This window comes from Vulpes vulpes, chromosome 5 (genome assembly GCF_048418805.1).
Source record: "Vulpes vulpes isolate BD-2025 chromosome 5, VulVul3, whole genome shotgun sequence".
Lineage (NCBI taxonomy): Eukaryota > Metazoa > Chordata > Mammalia > Carnivora > Canidae > Vulpes > Vulpes vulpes.
The window spans coordinates 102,557,236-102,579,763 of record NC_132784.1 but is presented as its reverse complement, the minus strand read 5'-3'; the positions used below and the strand labels follow the sequence as shown (position 1 = coordinate 102,579,763).

Sequence of the window (22,528 nt, the reverse complement as noted above, 5' to 3'; positions counted from 1 at the left end):
CAAAAGTTTTTTTTTTTTTTTTAAAAAAAAGGACCTTTAATTAATTCTCATTTTATTTATTACTAGAAAATCAAAAGTTATCAATGGAGAGACTCTTCAGGAATACTCAACCGAATCTAGCATAGGCTGATATGTATTTAAATATTAAAATGACCTATTCATGCTTCAGTATTATCAGCTCATATTATGCTCAGAAAGATCTTACGACTGCCAAAGTACATCTTCCAGTGATATGGCTTATCTGATACACAAAGGCCGGTGACTGCAATAGAGTGATTTCTCTTTGTCAAATACAGGATTTAAAAGTTAAAATTGCATCTACAGAATATTTTAATGAGAAAAAAAACAGAAGTATTGTCATTAATGCATTGGTTAAGAAATTGATTCAACATTTACCACATAGAATCTTTCTGAGAATCTTTCTAGTACCCTGAGACATATAGACATTAAGATTCCCCTGAGGAACAGGGGAATTGTCATTAATATAAACAGCAACAACAATAATAATAACCAATTCTGCTAACATTTATTGAGTAGGAACACACCTGCATGAGTGCCTCTTTAATCACTCAGGATACACCAGAGACTGAAACAGAATCTTTACTTTTATGGGGCTTACATTTTAGACAGAACGACATGAATGAATATATAATATGCCCAGAAGTGACAAGGACTTGGGAGAAAAAACAAATCAGCTTAAGAGGAATAAACAATACTTTTTTATTGATAGGATGGTTGATAGGATGATTGATAGGTTGATAGGATGAGGGAGAACAGGAATGGACTGGTATTTCCCCCTAGTTCTTGCTATATTGGGCCATATGTTCTGTTCACTGCAGCACCTTGCTGCCTGTAAGAAGTCATGGTCTAACCAGGAGCGGAAGAGAAACTCCATATTCTTAGGTCTAATATAAAGCCAAGTAATATGGTAATAAGTAAAAAGGTGATATGACTTGGCATAGATTTGAGCTTTAAGAAAGGAAAATTGGAGAGCACAGCTGTATATCAAAGTTATATTCTTTTTTTCAAGATTTTATTTATTCATGAGAGACATGGGGAGAGAGAGAGAGAGAGAGAGAGAGAGAGAGAGAGAGAGAGAGGCAGAGACACAGGAAGAGGGAGAAGCAGGCTCCATGCAGGAAGCCTGATGTAGGACTCCATCCCCAGACATGGGACCACACCCTGAGCCAAAGGCGGATGCTCAACCGCTGAGCCACCCAGGCATCTCCAAAGTTACATTCTTAATATTGTTTTTGATTATTTGATTATAAAGAAAAGAAATAATATATGATGTCAAAGAGGTTATCTGAAAAAGTGAAAATCATGCAGTTTTGTTTGGTATCTAATCACTTAAGAAAATTCATCCCATTTTCTTTTTTTTTTTTTTTTAATTTTATTTATTTATGATAGTCACAGAGAGAGAGAGAGAGAGAGGCAGAGACACAGGCAGAGGGAGAAGCAGGCTCCATGCACCGGGAGCCCGACGTGGGATTCAATCCTGGGTCTCCAGGATCGCGCCCTGGGCCAAAGGCAGACGCCAAACCGCTGCGCCACCCAGGGATCCCTCATCCCATTTTCTAAAGTTGGTGAAAATGCTCTACCAAAACCTGAGAAAGATAGTTCAGTAAAACTATAGACTAATTTCATATATGAATATAGATCTAGAACTTCTCAATAAAATATTAGCAAATTGAATATTAAGGAGTATATTAAAAGAATGACATACCAGGACAAATTTGGTTTGACTCCAAAAATATAAGGATGGTTCAACATCAGGATATCTATCAACATATTTCCTAAGTCATCTGATCAAAGGAGAAGGAGAAAACTCGTATAATTCTTTTTTTATACATAGATGCAGGAAAGAAAGGTCTTTCAAGACCTGCTGTAAGATTCAGCAGCCATTTCTCAAAAAAATTCAATATAAATTCAAATTAAGATAAAGTTGATTTCTAAGATTGCTGGTGATTAAGCAGCAATTTTAACTCAATTAATTTTAGCTCAACACTTTTCACTTTGTAATAGCGGAAGATTTATATGATTGCACATAAGGATTTATAAGATCGCTACATGGAAGTCTTGAGTACAATTCAGGACTAATAGAAGATAAAACATAAAAACAACTAAGCTGTGATGCTGGAGACAAATTTCTTTGATGGTAGAAGCAATATTTTATTTCATTGAGAGATAATGGTTTGCTTGAAAAATGATACTGGCCAGTGTCCTTGTGTAAGAGAAAAAAAAAGATCTTTCTATTTTATATCATAATTAAATTCCAATAAACTAAAATTTTAATGTTAAAAAAATAACTAAGAGAAAGAAGAATTTTATATAATTTAAATACACAGGGGCTCTTTGCAAAGAAAAAACAAACACAAAAACTCATAAGCCTTAAAAGAAAAGAGAGATAGGGGCCCTTGGGTGGCTCACTCAGTTAAGCATCTGCTTGGGCTCAGGTCATCCTCCTGGTTCCTGGGAGGGAGTCCTGCACTGGGCTCCCTGTTCAGCTGGGAGTCTGCTTCTCCCCCTTCCTCCAGCTTGTGCTTTCTCTAATTCTCTCTCAAAAAAATGAATAATATCTTTAAAATTAATTTTTTAAAAGATAGTTATATTTAGCTAGAAAATAATTTGATTGTTTCTTGCAGGCTAAGACTCTCTCAAAAAAAAAGAAAAATAAAAGGCTAAACTCCAAGAGATAGATTGGGAAAATTAATCTGTAACACACATTATAGAAAAATAGGTTATGTCCCCATAATATAGAAAGAACTTCTAATAATTTAAGATACAAAGGTATTTCGATAGAAAATAATGTATAAAATATGGACAATTTAAAGAGGAGGATGTACAAAGGTTCAATATTACTTGGAAGTATTTGTACCTCACCAAAAAAGCCAAGAGAACACAAACTAGTTAGAGAAATAATTAAGAAATAATTAGAGAAATAACTAAGTAATAAATAAGCAAAGACTAAAAGGAGTGGTAATTTTAATAGTTTGTAAGGATCCAGATCACGGATACTTTTTTTTTCATTGTCTGTGATAAAAGGAATTACCACAACCTTTAAAAAAATAATCCTTCAATAATCATTGAAATAAAACATAATGGGCCTTCTGGCATAGCAATTCTTGCTAATCTATCCAATAAAAAATAAATACAATGATATATATGCATATATTTTCAAATATTGTTTTTAGCAGTAAAGAAATGCCAATAGGATAAAAACTGATTTTTTTTCAATTATGAAAGGAATATTATGTAACAGAAAAAAAGAGTCTGTCATTTATTGTTAAGTCTAAAAGTTAAGTTGTAGATTAATAGGTGTAGAATAGACATTTTTTTGGTAAAAAAAAAATAAAAGAGAGAAAGCTTATATATGTGTGGGTATACTTGCTTTGCTCATATGAGCATACCAGAAAGTATAGGAGAATATATCCCAAGATATCACTTAGTCATTTTAAGAGGGTAGCTGGCAGTGAAGGGATGGAAAGAGAGGTGAAGCCATACTGAACTTCTAACTAATGAAATATATATATTTTCATATATAATGAAATATATATATATTTTTATATATATATGCTTTCTCTAATTTCAAGATGTAATTCTATAATATATGAAATGAAAAACTAATGCTAACAATTTTAAAAGTAAAGGATGACATTTGAAAGAGAAGATTTAATTTTATTCCAACAAATATTTATTGTATACCTTATTCTGTGTGAGAGACTTTGCCAGGGAGTCAGTTGTTAAGAGGAATTGCTGTATGGAGTCACGTATTCCACACCGTTGGTCCTTGTATATTTATATGTTGTATGGATTAAGCAGTCTTAGAGTTCTGTGATGACATGTAGACATGAAGGCAGGGACGGTCTCTTCACATAAGACATAAAGGAAATTGAGCTTCAGAGGTGTTAAGTATTTTTGCTTAAAGTCTCACAGCTTCGGTTGACTAGTCTGGATCACAATCAGGGACATTGATTCTGCACCCGTTCTCAACCCATTCTGTCATCTTCATAAATACTCATTCATAAAGTCCTTAAATGTAGTTTGATGGAATTGGAAGAAAGTTACAACGTGTATGTGTGCTATTTTTTCAGGCCTGAGGCCAATCAACTGACATGCATTCATAGATTTTTGCTAAAATTAGGGATCTTTGGAGGTGCCTGGATTCTTTAAGGCAAGCCAGTCTTCAGGGATCTGAAAGAGATGGTTCAAGTCAGTGTCGCCTTACACCTAACTGGCTACCCACTCATTCTTTTTTTCCCGAAAAATAATAACTAAAAAAGAAAAGTGGAAATCTAAACAATTAAGAATCCCTCAACTAAAATACTAATTACAGTAGGCAAGGCATCTGTGAAAGAAGCACTTTATTTCTAGCCAGTAACTATAATTCTATGCAAAAGACTTCAGTGTAAAATTGTTGTTTTAGAGAACACATTTCTTCCTTATTCGGGTTGGGAACAGACTCTCTGGTCTGAGTTCTCTGGGATGCAACCATATTTCAACATCCTTCCTGTGGACCATGTATATATATGAAAAAACCGTAGGAAGTTAAACTGAAAGTTTTAATCTTGTACATTTTGGCCACACTATAGTAAATATAGTCTTAAGCCTAGGAAAGAATAGAATACAATATTTAGCTAGCTGGTTCCTAAAAAATCTTAGACACATATTATTAAAAATGACTCTAGGATGTTTTTAGGAAGGTAATCAAATTAGATACCACTTCTGTTAGCTTATTGACTGTAATGACAATGGCCTTCTCTACGTAAAAATCCTTCTAAAAATTTCTGTAGAAGTAGATTCATGTCTTCCAAGTCAGTACTATTAAAAAGACATTTTTTTCTAATTCTAACTTTTTATTTTTTTAAGATTTTATTTATTCATAAAGACACACAGAGAGAGAGAGAGGCAGAGACCCAGGCAGAGGGAGAAGTAGGTTCCATGAAGGGAGCCTGATGCAGGACTTGATCCAGGGTCTCCAGGATCACGCCCAGGACTGAAGGTGGCGCTAAACCGTTGAGCCACCCGGGCTGCCCAAATTCTAACTTTTTAAATGAGAAAAATAGCTAATTTGTCGATGTAAACATTTAAGATAAAGAAAATTGGGATTTTTTTTTCCCCAAAGATCTTCAAATGACTATCTCTAGTATCATTATACCAAATCTCTTAATCTCTTCTGGATATCTTATTCAAATTTTATCATTTTTTTTTAAAAGATTTTATTGGGACATCTGGTTGGCTTGGTGGTGGAGCATCTGCCTTTGGCTCAGGTCATGATCCCAGGGTCCTGGGATCGAGTACCTCATGGAGCTCCCTGCGGGGAGTCTACTTCTCCCACTGCCTATGTCTCTGCATCTCTCTCTCTCTCTGTCTCTCATGAATAAATAAATAAAACCTTAAAAATAAATAAATAAAATCTTAAAAATTTGAGAGAGAGACAGAATGGGAGTGAGCATGAGTCGGGAGAAGGACAGAGGGCGAGGGAAAAGCAGGCTCCCCTGTGAGCAGAGAGCCCCACACGGGGCTTGATCCCAGGATGAGCCCCTCAAGTTTTATGTTATGAATACTTTTTCTCAGCCTCAATACCAACTTCCAAATCAATTTACTAGTAACTCAACTAAACAGACTGTCTCCTAAGTTTTAATTCTTTCAAGTGCTGCCAAATCTCAACCTGAACTCAGAATGTTCTGACTTGAGAGGCAAAGAAGTGGTATCCACATATCAGTTGGGTTGAATTTAGCTGTCATAACCCTTCCATTTTTCATTTAGGTGACAAGTATCAGGAAGCCCCCAGAGTTTGACCTTGACTCGTTTTTTTTTAGTCCACAGAGCACTGGATCTCCAAAACAAATAGAATCTGGTGTCTGTTCTACAACCTTTGCTCTTTAGGTTTCTTTGATTTTCTTTCCATCCAGACAGATCCACTATGCTCATAGGAACACATTTAAAAATTCTTTTCACCCCAGCACAGTGTGGACCTCTCCAAGAAGTTTTTTAAATTAATTATTTCAAGCCATGTAGTAAAATCTGAATAGTATATTGGGCCATTGTTAATTATAAATTAGGGCAGCAGTTATCAAGAACAAGACAACTGGCATGTGGTGGGAGTCCATTTTGTAACCATTTTTTAGTAAGAATGCTCTCTGAAAATCTCCAGTGATATTCCTTCTGGAGGAAATTATTTTCTCTTTGATTTAAGATAGAAAATGTTGGATGCCTGGGTGGCTCAATAGTTGAGCATCTGCCTTTGGCTCAGGTCATGATCCCAGGGTCCTGGGATCGAGGCCTGTATCAGGCTCCCTATAGGGATCCTGCTTCTCCCTCTGCCTATGTCTCTGCCTCTCTAATGAATAAATAAAATCTAATAAAAAAAAAAAAAAGACAATGTTGGTTACTCCTGCTCTATTCTAATTTTTCTGTTACTTTTTTCTTTGATTTTGTATAGAGTTGCAAATATGGATATCAACATACATTACCCTTTTCATAATAAGTGTATGTTAAAGAAAAAATGTAATTTAATCAGCTGCGACTACAGCTACTTACTGAACTCCATCTCTGTGTTCATGGCATTAAATGGCTATACAATTTAGGCCCTGCCATCAAGAAGCTTACAGTTTATTTAGGAGATGAAATATATACCCTAAAATGTAAGGAACATTGCAAGACAATGATAAGAGAGGAACCAGAATAGTATGTAAAAAGTGATTTTTTTTTTTAATGGCTCATGTACATTTTCCTAGGGTTCTTTTACCCTCAAAGCATGAGTGTGTTACCACTACGGTCTTAGAAAATTTAGCCAAAAAAAAAACAAGGAATATGAAAATTGTAGTATTCAATTACAAATGTTTCTTTTTTTCTGGAGCTCAGGTCCATGTGTTAGTTAAATAGGATCATCCTTTGCTTGCCTTTTTAAGGGCATATCTCTTATCTCTGAGAATATACGTTGCTATTGCTTTACTTTCTACAGTATGCACATGTGAGATTCAGGAATTCAATTGTGCATCCTCAGAAAATGCAAAGAATGATCCCCCACCCTCACCATCCAAAAAAAAAAAAAAAAAGCATAGTGACATATTTAGAGTACATACAATGCAAAGCAGGGAGTTCTGATGTTTCATTTAATTGAGTTATAAACAAGAAAACTGTCAAATCCTGCCACTGGCCCATTGATGCCTGTGGATGTGTGAATTTCCTCCATGTGTGTGCTCTGTGTCCTTTAGAACACCCACAGTGGAGATGAAGCACCAAGGTGTGTATTAGTCTGACAGTCCTAGAAAGTATCAGGACGAAAAGCCAAACCCAGGAAACAGCATTTCATTTAGTTCCTGGTGTACTGCTAATTGATCCCAAACCCTTCATTACTGTCTAGTGCAAAAGGCTAAGTCGAAAGGAGGCATTTAGAAAGTGTCTTAAGTGAAAACAAGGCCTGGGAAAATTCTAGGTCTTGTGAACTTGACTTGCTCTGTTCCTGTGTTGTCACACTGATTCTAAATTTGTCTTTTATTTCAGGTCACTTGGAAACCCCCCCTCATGCAGAATGGGGACATGCTTAGCTATGAGATCCGCATGCCGGATCCTCACATCACCATAACCGATGTTACTTCCTCAGGGTTAAGTCGAGTAATTACTCATCTGATTCCCTTCACTAATTACTCTGTCACCATTGTGGCTTGCTCAGGAGGTAACGGGTACCTAGGAGGATGCACAGAGAGCTTACCTACCCAGGTCACCACCCACCCCACCCTACCTCAGGGCATTAACCCGTTGTTGGTGATTCCTCTAAGTGAATCATATGTTGGGATTTCGTGGCAGCCACCATCCAGACCAAATGGACCTGATTTGAGGTAAGAAAGTGACTGTGCTTTTGGATTCTGCTATGGCCTTATATCCAGGAAGGAGGAAGGAAGGAAGGAAGGAAGGAAGGAAGGAAGGAAGGAAGGAAGGAAAGAAGGAAGGAAGGAAGGAAGGAAGGAAGGAAGGAAGGAAAGAAGGAAGGAAGGAAGGAAGGAAGGAAGGAAGGAAGGAAGGAAGGAAGGAAGGAAGGAAAGAGGGAAGGAAGGAAAGAGGGAAGGAAGGAGGGAAAGAAGGGAAGGAGGGAAGGAGGGAAGGAAGAAGGGAAGGAGGGAAGGGAAAGAGGGAAGGAAGGAGGCTTTTACTCATGTGTGAATGTAAAACTAGTTCCTAATTGGATATCCTCCACTCATAACTTGAATACAATTTCATATTGTGTATCTTGACTTATATGGAGCCGTAAAGTCCATCAAGATAGAAATGTAATGTTGTGAAGCCCTAAAGCCCCTTGAAACAACAATCACTGTTCTCTAACAATTCTTGATGTAATCCTTCTCTTGATTTTCAGAATATATTTTTACTGCATGTTAGGCAAACTTGATGCATGTTCTAAATGATATACTTACACAGAAATGCCTCAAAATTTTAAAGCTAACGCAATAATTCTCTGGCAGGGTATTATTATCTGGAAACTTGTAAAGAATGTGGTCAGGGACATAGATAAGATGAAAGAAACATGTGTGATTCTGAAATAGCTTTTTAACAACCTCACCTTGACACCTAGCCAGGAGTAGCAGGTTGATAATATTATCATTATTTATAAAGCATCGATGGGTTGATGTCTTAGGAAATCATTAACTTTATAAGCATTTTGTATTTCCACTTTGTGTGAAACTGGCGATAAAGTTTTGGCAAATCTGAAATAGAAGAAATCTAAAATGTTATCATTCTTACTGATAATAGTAAAATGTGAAGGTAGCTGGTTGTTTTAAAATAATTGAATACCTGAAACTTGCAGCGGAAGACCATGATTATCTGGGGGGAAAAAAAACCTTCCCGATTGTAAATTAAGATGCTTTCTTTACGTTTAGGTGCACACACCAGACACTCACACCATGAAACAACCTGAATTTTGGTAATAACATTAGTTGAGATAATCCCGATGTTTCTGCTTGTCTTTTGCTTTAGATATGAGCTTCTGAGACGTAAAATCCAGCAACCACTTGCATCAAATCCCCCAGAAGATTTAAATCTGTGGCACAATATTTATTCAGGAACTCAGTGGTTTTATGAAGATAAGGGTCTTAGCAGGTGAGATTACAAAAACTATAAAAACAAATGCTGGCATTTAGTCTTGGGCACGTTGAATAGTTCAAAGTATCTTCATGTCTTCATTGTGTGTGCGTGTTATCAGTTGTGCAATAAAACATGTTCGGTGATTATCTGTGGCATTAATCATCGAACTGCAACAGTCAGCATGTTTCATGTTTGCCATCTTCACTGTATGCTTAAAATAAGCCTTTTGAAGTCGAACTTGTACATGTGTGAGCCTTAACCTATTGCCTTTGTCACAGCCCTAGCAAGACATGAACACTTAACAGAGGAATTTGGAAAAACTGAACACCTACAAAGAGGGGCTGGGGTGGGGAATGACTGGACACTTAGCAAGATACTTATTACTTCTGGAGCATCATTGTTATAAGTCATTGATTCAGTCTAGAAAAATGATTTAGTTAGCACCCCCGGGACTTGAAAGAGTTCAAACTAGGGCTCCAAGAAACCAGGAAAGAGGTCAAGGGGCAGTGTCAGCCCAGAGCCCTGCGTGGGAGGCTCCGCGGACCTGGGTGGGTTTCATGCTGCACTGGAGAAGCAGGTTTGGGACCTAAATTCTCCAGGCTTCACTTTTGCTGGCTATAAAATGAAGAGATTGGATGAGGTTAAATGATTTCTCAGCCTTGATGAGCCCAAGCACTCACTGCAATCTAATTGCAAAAGAAACAGAAAAACAAAACAAACAAAAAATGCACAACAAACCCACAAATATTATTTTATGAATGCTTTTTTTCAGTAATGTTTTTCTTTTTTCTTTTTTTAAGATTTTATTTATTTATTCATGAGAGACACCGGGGGGGAGGGGAGAGAGAGAGAGAGAGAGAGAGAGAGAGGCAGAGACACAGGCAGAGGGAGAAGCAGGCTCCATGCAGGGAGCCCGACGTGAGACTCCATCCCGGGTCTCCAGGATCACGCCCTGGGCTGAAGGTGGCACTAAAACTGCTGAGCCACCCAGGGACCCCCACAGACATGTTTTTCAATAACATTTCTAGCAGCTTGATTATTTTCCTGGACCCACCACTGACTGGCTCTACCCTGAAGGCTGTTCACATCTCTGGCCTTGCCTCCCACCTCTTCCTCACCTAGGCTTGTCCCTGCCTCGTTAACCTCACTTCCATGCCCTTGGTGTGCAACACTCCTCACTCAGCTTCTCCTCATTGCTTCCCTCTCCCTTTGTCTGGCTGGATTATCCATCACAGACTTGGCCTGGAAGTTTCCTGGTGAGCTTCCCTGCCCCCTCTTCCTGGTCTGACTCAGCTGCCCCTACAGTGTATTCTTACAGCATCCTCACCTATCACTAGTGTCACTGTAATGTATTGGCCTGGCGACTTCTCTGATGACCCCAGCGTATCGTCAGATCTACCAGGAGGCAGGGCTTGGTCTTCATGACTTCTGAACCCTCGGTCCCCAGCATCCTGCCTGGCACATAGTGGGCACTCCAATAATTGTTAAATGGAAGAAAATGTTGACTTATCAAAGGGTGGGCTGTTTCATTTCTCTGTGCCTTAGGAATGTTAATTGTAGTGTTATTATCCTTGGGGAATGGATAAAACTGAGGAATATCCTCATCCACTTTAAAGGATTGTGATGGGAAGACCTATTAGATATTTTAAAGGTTCTTGGGGGAGGCAGCACCCAAATCTGATGAAGTGATAGACTGAACCACAAGAAGTTGCCATTTCTGTAAGTCAACCTAAATTATCATGGTCACTAGACTATTCTCCACTGTTTTTAATTCACTATTTACTTCAACCAACACCATTCTATAATTATCACTTCAGTTGAAGAAATTCATTTATTCAGAAATTTCTTCTTGCTTACAATCTGCCGAAAGGCACTGGGATAAAATACAAAAGTGAATTCAGCATAACCCTTGCCCTCAAAGACCTTATAGTCTAGTGGAGGAAAATATATCAGACCCACTGCTATGTGCATAGTATTTGCTTTTTCCTTTTTTTTTTTTTAAGATTTCATTTATTTATTTGAGAGAGAGCACAAACAGGGGAGATAGGAGAGGAGGAGCAGAGAGAGTGGGGGAGAAGCAGACTCCCCACTGAGCAGGGGGCCCAAGGTGGAGCTCCATCTCAGGATCCGGGATCATGGCCTGAGCTGAAGGCAGGTGCTTAACTGACTGAGCCACCGAGGCACACTCATACTAAATGCTTTTATCGCAGTTCACTCCATAGTCACCTCCAACACTGCCTAAGGAAGTTATACAGAAAAGTAGCTCTCTATGATCTGTGAACTTTAAGCGCCTTATATATACCATTTTCCCAAATAAACAGACCTTCACTAATTAATATTACTGACTCAGATGTTTAGCCATGAGATGTTTGTCTGAAAAAGAGGATAAATCTCAGAAAGTTAATATTACTTTATAGAAGAAATGAAAACTTGTAAAAGAGTTAGGGCCAAAGCCAAACGTTTATTATTGAATTTCCTGTGATGTCTCTAAGAATTTTTAATGAGAAGTCCAAATCAAAGATTTAAGAGGAGATATAGTTAAATCCCCCAATATCAAATTGAAAGGTAAGGTAACATAAACATATGGATGACAGCTGCTTCTAGAAGGGAAGTGTACATCTAACAAAATGTGCTGAGCGGTATTTTGACTAGCCTCATAATGCTAAATGTCAAGAGATTTTTTTTTTTTTTCCTGCTAGGACTAGCAAAAAAAAAAAAAAAAAAAAAAAACAAAACAAAAAACTTTTTTTTTTATTCAAATAACTGCTATGACCCTTGTAAACAGCTTGTGGTAAAAAACAAGATGCATTTCTTTTTAACATTAAAGAGAAATGGTGTGAGTCTTCATATTACAAGAATGTTTTTTCTAGCCCTCTACTCTTTGTATGTAAGTCCATAAAAAGGCTACAGGCCCCTTCAGCCCGTAGAGGGTTCTCTCTCAACTCTGAGAGAAAACTGGAAATTAGTCCACTGGTGGGCACTATGTGGTGTGACCGATTTTCTGTTAAGAAGTCCTGCCCTTACCCACCTTGACTGCTAGCAGCCAGGGCTCCCCACCCCTGCTGGTAAACTAGCAGTCAGATTGCAGAGGGGAGGACCCCAGCTCTCACTTTGGTTACACACTTGTCTTGCAGCCCCTTAATGACCCTACCCTTTGGCTTTTGTCATGTGGACTTATTTGTTTGGTTGCTATTTTTGGGGGTGGGGAGGAATAATTGAATTCTAATTTCACTAATGCCTTTCAGAGGAAACTGCAATTTCCTATTCTCCTCAGACTCCACCATTCCTTATTTCCTCCTTTCTTACAAACACATGAATAAATGTAACACTGAAATGTCTCTCCCCATCTTGACCTGGTTTCACCATAGCAACATCTAGAATGAATTTTGTTGTTGTTGTTTTTAAAGATTTTATTTATTTAGAGAGCACAGAGGGAGAGGGAGAAGCAGACTCCCCACTGCGCAGGGAGCCTGATGCAAAGCTCAATCCCAGGACCCGAGATCATGACCTGAGCCAAAGACAGATAGATGCTTAACTGACTGAGCCACCCAGACTCCCATTTAAAATGGCACTTCTCTTGATATAAAAAGTAAAATTAACTTAAGATTCACTGGGCATCCCTTTATGAATATATCTTAAGTGTAAATATAAAGTCAATTTCCTTGGTCAAGTGATCAATTTTGGTTAGCTATATGTTTATGATATATAGAAAACACACCAAAATAATCTAAATTGTTATTATATTCTGAAATTCAAATCATTCTAGTAGTTGTTTTTCCCTTTGTATCTCCATATACAGAATAGACTATTGAGCTAATTATCCAGATAATTTAGTTCAAACAAAAATAGTTTTGTTCTTCTGATTATCTTAGGTAAGGGGTTATTTGTCTGAGTTACACAGCTAAGTTACCTCATTATTGAATTTTTACTCTGTGTAGACATGAACTCAGCATAACTGTAGGTTTATACGACTTGTCAGTTTCTAACTTTTCTTCCGTAATAATCCTGTGCAAAATAGCCAAGTTATGGTTGTTGGGGGAACCATAACTTTGGGTTTCCTGACATTTTCATCACTTGGAAAACCTGGTGAACATGCTGTTATCATCTGATGCTGAGGTGAGCCAGGCAAGGTTTAATGGGGGGGCAGCGACCTCCTCATTTGTAAGCATCAGCCCACCCTCATGATTTCCGGTGCCTTGTTTTCTGAGTGATCAGATAAAACTGCCAAGAATGACAGTGATGACATGCTCTCCTTTTTGCTCTGGATTTGATGCAGGAAGAACAAGTTACAAGAAATAATAGGTCATTTTTTCTATTTTAAGGAAAATATTGACCTGTAGATAATAGTAACTTAGCTGCAGTTAAGTTTATAAAGTGAGATATGTTCTAACTCCTGTTCCTTCCTATTATTTGTAAATTTCTAAATATACTTCTTTGCAATGACAGTCTGGAAAGAGACTTCCATGTAACTCCTCAAGGATCCTTAATTGTTTTTTCTTTAAATGAAAGTATTCAGGATGCTTGGACGGCACAGTCCGTTAAATATCCAACTCTTGATTTCTGCTTGGGTCATGATCTCAGGGTCCTGGGATTGAGTCCCACGTCAGGTGTCATGCTCAGCAGGGACTCTGCTGGAGGATTTTCACTCTCCCTGTGTCCCTCCCCCTCTTCTAAAATAAGTAGATCAATCTTTTAAATAAATAAAGTATTCAGAATTAAATATTCATCTTATTTTCAAAGAATAGTGTTTTAAAATTAAATTCTTTGGCTAAATATACCATAATATCTACTTTTAAATTTTACTGGCATAGATTCTAGTTTTTTTTTTTTTTTTAACCTTCCAAAATGAAATGTTTCAAGCCTAAAAAGTTCTGGGTGATAATATTCAAAAGAATATATTTTCATCCCCTTCCTTCGTAATAAGATCAAATGTACGTAGATGACAGGTCCTGCTTTGCTAGTATGGAAAGACCAGGCCAGTTCCATGAGACCTGTTCCTATAGGACAAATATATTTAAGTTGTAGCTATTAAGTAAAGAAGTTAACTTTGTACATATAGAGGGTGAGCAGAAGGGAGGCTTTTCTCCCATGACCACTAATGTGAGGTAAATCCTGTTATTTTCTTCAATAGTATCAAAATGTGAATAAAGTCGGATCTCAGAATGAAAGCCAACTTCTCTGCACACTGGTGTGCCATCTCGTGGGAAGGTACTTCTTCAAAATGAGCAAATATGTGTCTATTTCACATTTAAACTAGAGAGTCATGGTGTGTTTCTCCATTGAGATTTTTTTCATTGCTCTGAATTTACCTCAAGCTATCCTTTTCCAAGTGCCATCATATGAAACCGCACCTCATGAAAAATGAGCCTCCAAATGTGGAAGTATGCATTTTGTCATAGGAGATTTTTTTCCCTAATGTTTTATTCAAAAACAACAACAACAAAAAACCCACCTAGTTTCTTTGTATTTCTTTCTAATGTGATGATATAGTAGAACAAAGAAATTACAACAAAATTATTTTAGCTGTGGCATCCTGGTAGCATAAGTATAGATGGCCACAGTAATACGACAGCAGCAACTTGCCCTCAGAATCTAGAAAGTACCAGGTTGTGAAAACTTTCAAGGGTGACCAGTATTACTCTTCAGTATCAAAAGAAAAAAAATCTTCAGTAGCATTTTTAGAGACAATAAATAGGTGGTATAAAGAAAAGACAGAGACCATCAATGAAATATTTAAGCAACTGCAGATTTAAACAGTAGAAGCAGTGTTGCAGGATCCCTGGGTGGCTCAATGATTTGGCACCTTCCTTCGGCCCAAGGCGTGATCCTGGAGTACGGGGATCGAGTCCCACGTCGGACTCCCTGCATGGAGCCTGCTTCTCCCTCTGCCTGTGTCTCTCCTCCCTCTCCTCTGTGTCTCTCATGAATAAATAAATAAAATCTTAAAAAAAAAAAAGAAGCAGTGTTGCATTTTTGTTTGCTTATGTATTCATTCCTGCAAAGGATGTGGGGATGTAAGGAACAGTATGCTATCAGAGGTTCCTCAAATCCTCCCATGTGTGATCCTGTACTCAAGCATATACTGGGCTGTGGCAGATATGGAGAAGAGTTAAAGAAGCAACTGAATAGCCTGCATTTTCAGAAGTATGATTTATATTGGTGACAATATTGACACATGAATTCTGTTAGGACATCAATAAAGTTGACACATTTTTAATTCTGATGAAAATAACCCGAGGCATTCTGTGGCTGCACTGAAGAATTTAACTGGTTACAAAAACACATCAGACCCTTTCAAGATACAAGCCTTCACACATTCTGCCCTGGAATAATGCTTCCCACTAGACAAATGTCTTCGTTGCACAAAATGCTGCTTGTCATCAATACATAGCCCAAATGTTACTTCCTCTGTGAAGACTTCCTGACTGGATAAGGTTAAACTAGATGGTTTCTCTGACGCATTTTGGGAGAAAAAGGAATAAACGAACACATATTTTAAGAGTTCTCATTTAAAAACGTTTTTCTGTAAAAATGTATGTACTTCGGTGGAACAGATATCATATTTATTATGTTTAGCATCTAGAGTGCGGTTAGTGTTCAGCAAATATCATTGAATGAATGAACAAATGAATGAATAAATGAAATGATGTAGAATTGAATGAATGAACAAATGAATGAATAAATGAAATGGTGTAGAATGAAAGAGCATATAATGTGTAAAAAACCATCCTGCTGGGCAGCCCCAATGGCACGGCAGTTTAGCGCCCCTGCAGCCCGGGGTGTGATCCTGAAGACCTGGGATCGAGTCCCACATCGGGTTCCCTGCATGGAGCCTGTTTCTCCCTCTGCCTGTGTCTCTGCCTCTTTCTCTCTGTGTCTCAATAAATAAATAAAATCTTTAAAAAAAAGAAAAGAAAAAAAAAGAACCATCCTGCTAAGTTTCAGTAGGGCTTATTTCTCTATTGGAAAGGTAGATTATCGTGACCCTAATTTGCCAAATCATATATGAACTGAAAGTTAGGAGGCTGAATGCTTTAGTAACTATGAAATATCCCTTCATTCATTTATGAAATTTGCTACTCTGAAAATAAACAGACTCTTGGGTCATAAAAACTTCAACATCTAAACGGAACTTTTCTCTCTAATTCACTTGAGTAAGTAACAACTGAATCTTGAAATGTGTATATTTTCATAAAGAAGTTTTTAATATAATTTATCTTTTGCAAGGAAAAATGTCATAGTCATTTCTGTAACACAACAAAGTTTTCCAATCCTGTGTGTTGATGGAGGGAGGGGCTTGAGGATGGTCTCAAGCAAGTTAGTAATTTAGAGAGTAACTACTGTAATAACCCAGTCTTCCTAAATTGACCTCCAACATTTGGTTTTACTAGCTACAGAATAGACTCTATATCAGTGTGCATTCACTTTGCAGATTTCGAAAGCTGTTTTTTTTTTCTTTTTTTCGAAAGCTGTTTTCTACAGTTTGAAATGGCACATTTTTCAAGACATCCCTAGGGAACACAATTAGAATTAAAAGAAATTGGTTTGATATACATAAGTTTTGCATGAGTATATGATGTCAGTCAATCTAGCATTTTTCTCTTAAAAGCATCCTTTTATTATTAACTAAATGCAATGTTACATTTCATGTCAATAATCAACACCGCAGTCCATCTAAAACAGCATACTTCAAATGGACATAAAAACCCACCATAAGCGCACTAATACATACGTTCTTTTTTGGACATGAGGTGGCAAGATATAAAGTGACACATATAGTCCTATGTATATATGTTTACGAACATAAATATGCTACTCTGTAAATAAACAGATTCTTGGGTCATAAAAACTTCAACATCTAAACGGAACCTTTCTAATTCACTTGAGTAATAACAACTGAATCTTGAAATGTGTCCATTATCTTTCAGTTATCTTGGTCTTGTGACTATTTGGCACTTGCTGGAAAGCATCTGTAGTAGTTTTCTTGGGCTGCCAGAAATAAATGGGGTGACATAAAACAATAGAAATTTATTCTCTCACACTTCTGGAAGCTGAAAGTCCAAAATAAAGGTGTTGTCAGGGTCACGCTCCCTTCAGTCTCTGGAGAAAAATTGTCTGTTGCAACTTCTCGTGGTCCCAGTTATTTCTTGCCTTGTGATGGCATAACTTCCATTTCTGCCTGACTTCACATGGCCATTTTCTCCCTGTGTTGTGTCTGTCTCTGTATCAAAATTTTCCTGTTTGTTTTTATAAAGACATCAGTCCATTGGACTCAGGACCTTCCTGAAGCTCAACTTGATTGTATCTGCAAAAATGGTATTTCCAAATAAGCTCATGTTCACAGGTTCTAGGGGTTGAGACTTAAACATATTTGGGGGCTGGGGAACACTAGTCAAAACTTTGCAGCATACAAAGCAGAAAGAAAAAGAAAGAAAAGAAAGCACAAAAAGAAAGAGTAAAGCAAACAAATGTAGAAAAGCTGATGCTAGTACTTATTTGGGGGAAATAGGGAAATAGCTTCCAAGAAATCACTAAGTCCTTACCTATCACTATAATAGAGCAATGCCTTACATGTGGCTGAGACAGAGCTCTGCAAAAATACCTTTGGACCATGAGTGAGAAACAAGATGACTTCAACAAGCAGTAGAAGCAGACTTCTAAGTAGGTGGTAGCAAAATGCTGTGAGAATCCTGACAATTATTTTGCACAATCCTGCAATAGCCTCTTCCTTTTGTGCCTGATGTGTTGTGACTTCTCGAGACACGTTCCATGGGCCTCACATTGGATGCAAGGTATCTTGGATGATGTAGTAAACCCAAATAAGGTGATGATGAGCTAAGGCCAGCATTTGCCCTGAGTACTGGAGGTCCCCAGGGATAGTTATGTGTTGTGCAACATATTTCAGCAAGTTTCATGGCCTATGCAATTGTCCAGGCAAAGCCTGACTGTGTCCATGAATAGCATTTTTCTGTCTGGGAAGTTTTGAACCAAATGAAGAAAGCATGATAGTCTTCTACTTGAAAGAGCCAAAAAGGATTGAAAAAAAAAATTGATGGCTTTACTCTATGGGTGCTTTAACACATGGCTTGGAAAGTTTTCATCATATCACATCGCCATGTCCAGTTTTCTCCTCCTGGAAAGCAATATTCAGTTTCCACTGTCTTGACTCAAGTCAGTATGTTCACACGATGGCAAAATACAGCTCACCGCAGCACAACTCTCGGCAGGACAATGTTGTACCCTTTGGTCACAGTTATGATTTAATTTATCTGCCTTCCAATGACATTATGGGAAGGAAGGATAGGTGTAGAGAGAAAATGGTGATGAGAGATTCTGATATTTGAAAATGGATGAGTTTCCCAAAAGAAGAGCATAAAACTGTCTGGATCAAATTCAGATAGAATGCTGGCAGGGTGCCAGATTTGTAATTACATCTTGAATTGAGCTGTAATCCTTACCACTTCCGAAAACAATAAGAGAAAACGATAAACCACGTTTGTTTTAAATAGTGGGTATTTGCTTTAGCATTCCTAATCAAATATTTTCCCTGACACTTTGGTTAAGGTGCCAGAGTTACAAACATAAAAAGATGTTTTTGCAGAGGGAAGAAAAGGAAGATAATTCTATTTTGTAGGGGGCAACAGAACATTGTGCATTTCGAAGGGATGTAACAAAGAAATCCTGTATTTTTTGAGGAAAAAGACATGCATGTGTTTTGTCTTCTGTAAAAGAGAAATTGATAATGACTTTTTTTTAAAAAAAAAAAAAAACAACCTTTTAGGTTTACGACGTATGAGTATCAAGTCTTTGTACACAACAGCGTGGGTTTCACACCAAGCCAAGGAGCTACCGTGACAACATTAGCTGGTCTTCCAGAGAGGGGAGCCAATCTCACTGCAACTGTTCTTAACCACACGGCCATCGATGTGACATGGGCTAAACCAAGTAAGTAAGCTTCTCGTGTCTTTACGTCCCCTTAGCGTATTAGTACCAAAATGAATTTAAAATGGACCCATTAAAAATAAAAACAAAAAAGCCTAGATGCCTGTGCTATTCTTCAGAGGCAGATTCTCTCCCTATGTTGGAAGAATTAATTTGATAGAATGTAATACTGTGCACTTCCCCACAGAAAGCTCTGCCCCCCATCTTGTAGCTCATCACTTATTAGCAAGAACCATTGACTAGGTAATGGCACTAATGTGAGGGATTTTTCCGAGTGAATCATCTTCAACTCTGGTTGTAGATAGAATTCCAGCCTGACACAGGAAAATGGAGCCTGGACATCACCACTGGACTTGCTCCGATGATGCAGAAGGCTTGCTCTGACCCCACTCAGAACACAGGTTTATGGGCTAGTTAGAAGAGCTCACAGGTGGATCTAATCTGCTCCTGCAACTTTAGAAACACAAAAACTGAGATTTCAGATCCACTTGGTCAATAGAGTAGCATTTAGCAACAGACCTGTTAATTTGTAGTGATCCATGATCACAATTAGAAAACAACTCTGAATTTATCATGGAAATACGAGTTGTAACCGTTCTTATAAGCACCACTTGAGATCTGGCAAATAGTTGATTCAAAACTTGCTAGACTATTACCAAATATTGAGAAATATCCGATTTGGAAATCCCTCCCCAAAAATGTTTGTCTTATGAAAGAAAACTGTACCTGCTAGGAAATACCTGCCACGTGATTTCGATCCAGCCTCTGAGCTTTGTTAACAGGCTAAGACATGCTTCCTGTTCCATTCAGAACATTCGAGGGAATCTGTCTCCATGTTATATTTTGTCAATTGCTAATTAAAACCAGTATTATGGAAAAATAAATAAATAAATAAATAAATAAATAAATAAATAAATAAATTTAAAAAACCAGTATTACATGATATTAATGGTAAATTAAAATCTGTCCTTGGTTCTGTTGATCTATGTTGCCACTACAAAACCTTTTTTTTTTTTTAACAGAAGACTATCACCCTAGGGTTTTTTTTATAAGGTTGCAGGTTTCTAATAATCTGTGTCACTGCTATTGGGATCTCTTAAGCCATTTAAATGGAAGAACGGAAGTTAATTGATGCTTATGATTACCCTCTGAGACACCTCTGGGAAAAATACAAAGTTTTTATCTGGAGATGGATTCTTATGTATAATATATTTTCCCTCACCTCCCTCCCTCTTCCTCGCTCCTTTACCCTCACCACCTGATTCATCTTAAAAGCCTGCTCATAGAGGTGGATATCCTCCCCCTCATCTGACATTTGAATACTGCTGTTAAGATCCAGCTGCTGAATTTTCGCCAATATAGGTCCTTTATGTTATAATTGCATGCCTGAAGTAAGCGTGCTTATAAAAACTGACAAACTTAATAGATCTGCAGCAGCTCACTGAAGTTTCATTACCTTGGTAATCTGAACCTCTGACCTTCGGGATGTAGGTAATGCAATCTGCTGTTATTTCCATTCATACCTTAGAAATATTTCAGATAACTATTTGTGAGCACAAAGGTTAACTCTCAGAAGAGGGTCAGCTCTCCGAAAGCTTGTTGCGTTATCATTTTTTTCTTCGTGCAACCTGCTAGCCTAAGTAAATTAACTAGTCACTCCCTGTGATGGGGCCACCTATTTTTTGCCATTTTCATTTATGTTGTTTTCTTGATTTCCAGGATACATTTGGCACGTTGTTGAATATGCTAAAGGCACAAAATTATAGGTTGAAAGTCAATTGGATAAATTCATAAATATCTGCTTTTTAAAAATTGCCTTTCACAAGAACCATGAAAGGTATTTTAAGACACATATTCCTTCTTAACTATGACTTCCACATATATACACCATTTGATAGCTGCAAATTTCTGGTAAATTTTTACCAATCACAGATTAATAGGAATGTCATTGAGTACTTTAGAAGCACCCATTTTAAACTTTTGCATTGCTAGGTGATGTTATATGAGGTAAAAGCATCCCCGCATTCCTTCAATTCATTTTTAAGGTTCATATTGCAAACTGGCAGCTATACAGACCACATTTACTTCCCCCGCCCACCATGTACTATTTCACCTGTAGTATTTGTTTTAAATAGTATTTTGCCAACATTTAACAATCAGAAGATTTCACATAAAGATTATGATTTTTTGATTAATTTGAAAAATCAAATAATTTGGGGGTGAAACTACTCCCACATTGCTGGAGAATATTATCATTTGGTGTCGAGTAACGGCTTCCTCTAGACGAGTCACACACTTCCCATTTTCCTGGTCCCTATAGAGATAGGAGGTTCTTATCCCTGTTAAATATTATGGAAGAAAATATTTTAGGCTAAATTAAATACCACGAAGATAAATTATATTAGTGGAAAAAAATCAAATCTTTATAAAAGAGGATAAAAAAACACCTTTGCTTAAATTATTCATATAATTCTCAGAAAAGCCCTGTGAGATAGAAACTGGCACTTTGTGACTCACTCAACATTACAGCTAGTAAGCCACACTTCCCAAACTCAAACTAAGGGCTCAGACATTCAATTTTCAGCCATTTCTCATGCATTTAGCCTCAATGGTTATTGACATTTTGTTGAGTGATCTATTAACATCCTCCCTATTTTGACTGCTCACTCTGAAATAAACAGCACGAGGACACCGGGGTGGCACAGTCAGTTGAGCATCTGACTCTTGGTTTCCGCTCAGGTTGTGATCTCAGGGTTGTAGGATCAAGACCCCTAGGTTGGGCTCTGTGCTCAGTATGGAGCCTGCTTGAAATTCTCTCTCCCCTTCTGCCCTCCCTCTCTCATAAATATAGATAGATAGATAGATAGATGATAGATAGATAGATAGATAGATAGATAGATAGATAGATGATAGATAGATAGATAGATAGATAGATGATAGATAGATAATAAAAATAAAAAATAAATTCCCGTGAGGGAATGCGGTGGAGAGGGAGCATCCATCCTGAGGTCCCCTCACTAACGAGATCATCCATGGCCAGAGCAGAGCAGGAAAACACTGGACATAGTGAGAGAGGAAGGTGCTACAGAAGAGAAAATGAAAAAATCATCCAAACGCTATTCACTTTGTCTGTCAAGACCTCCCCACAATGTTCTGGTGTTCACATCTTTTGTCTCATCTACTTCCCTCTCCGTCTTTCTCCTTCCTCTTTTTCCCCTACCTGCCCTCTTTCTCTTTTTCTCTTCTACCTATCTCTCTCTCCTTCCTTTCCTTCCTTTCTTCCACAGACATTTATTTATGACTTTGTTTGTCCCGGGCCCTGCTACTACAATGAGGAATGACAGACTCCTGCATTATAATATCTCAGTGAACTCTCTGGAAAATTCATCAAGGATGAAGTTGTCACCTTTAGGAGAGTGAGTTTAAATCTGCCTAAAAGGCATCTACTTCCTCTTGCTCTCTTAATCAGAAACCATCAGATTTTGTAACTAGAAGAATT

At 37.6% G+C, this 22,528-nt stretch overlaps 1 protein-coding gene across 1 annotated transcript in view; it reads left to right on the top strand.

Annotated features, from left to right (window-relative positions):
• Positions 1 to 22,528, top strand: part of USH2A (usherin) — a 684,230-nt gene that overhangs the window by 451,183 nt on the left and 210,519 nt on the right. Inside the window, exons 42-44 of the mRNA XM_025991680.2 lie at positions 7,510 to 7,844; positions 8,980 to 9,102; positions 18,869 to 19,032. Coding sequence (XP_025847465.2) covers positions 7,510 to 7,844; positions 8,980 to 9,102; positions 18,869 to 19,032 — 622 coding nt within the window. The remainder of the gene's footprint in view (positions 1 to 7,509; positions 7,845 to 8,979; positions 9,103 to 18,868; positions 19,033 to 22,528) is intronic.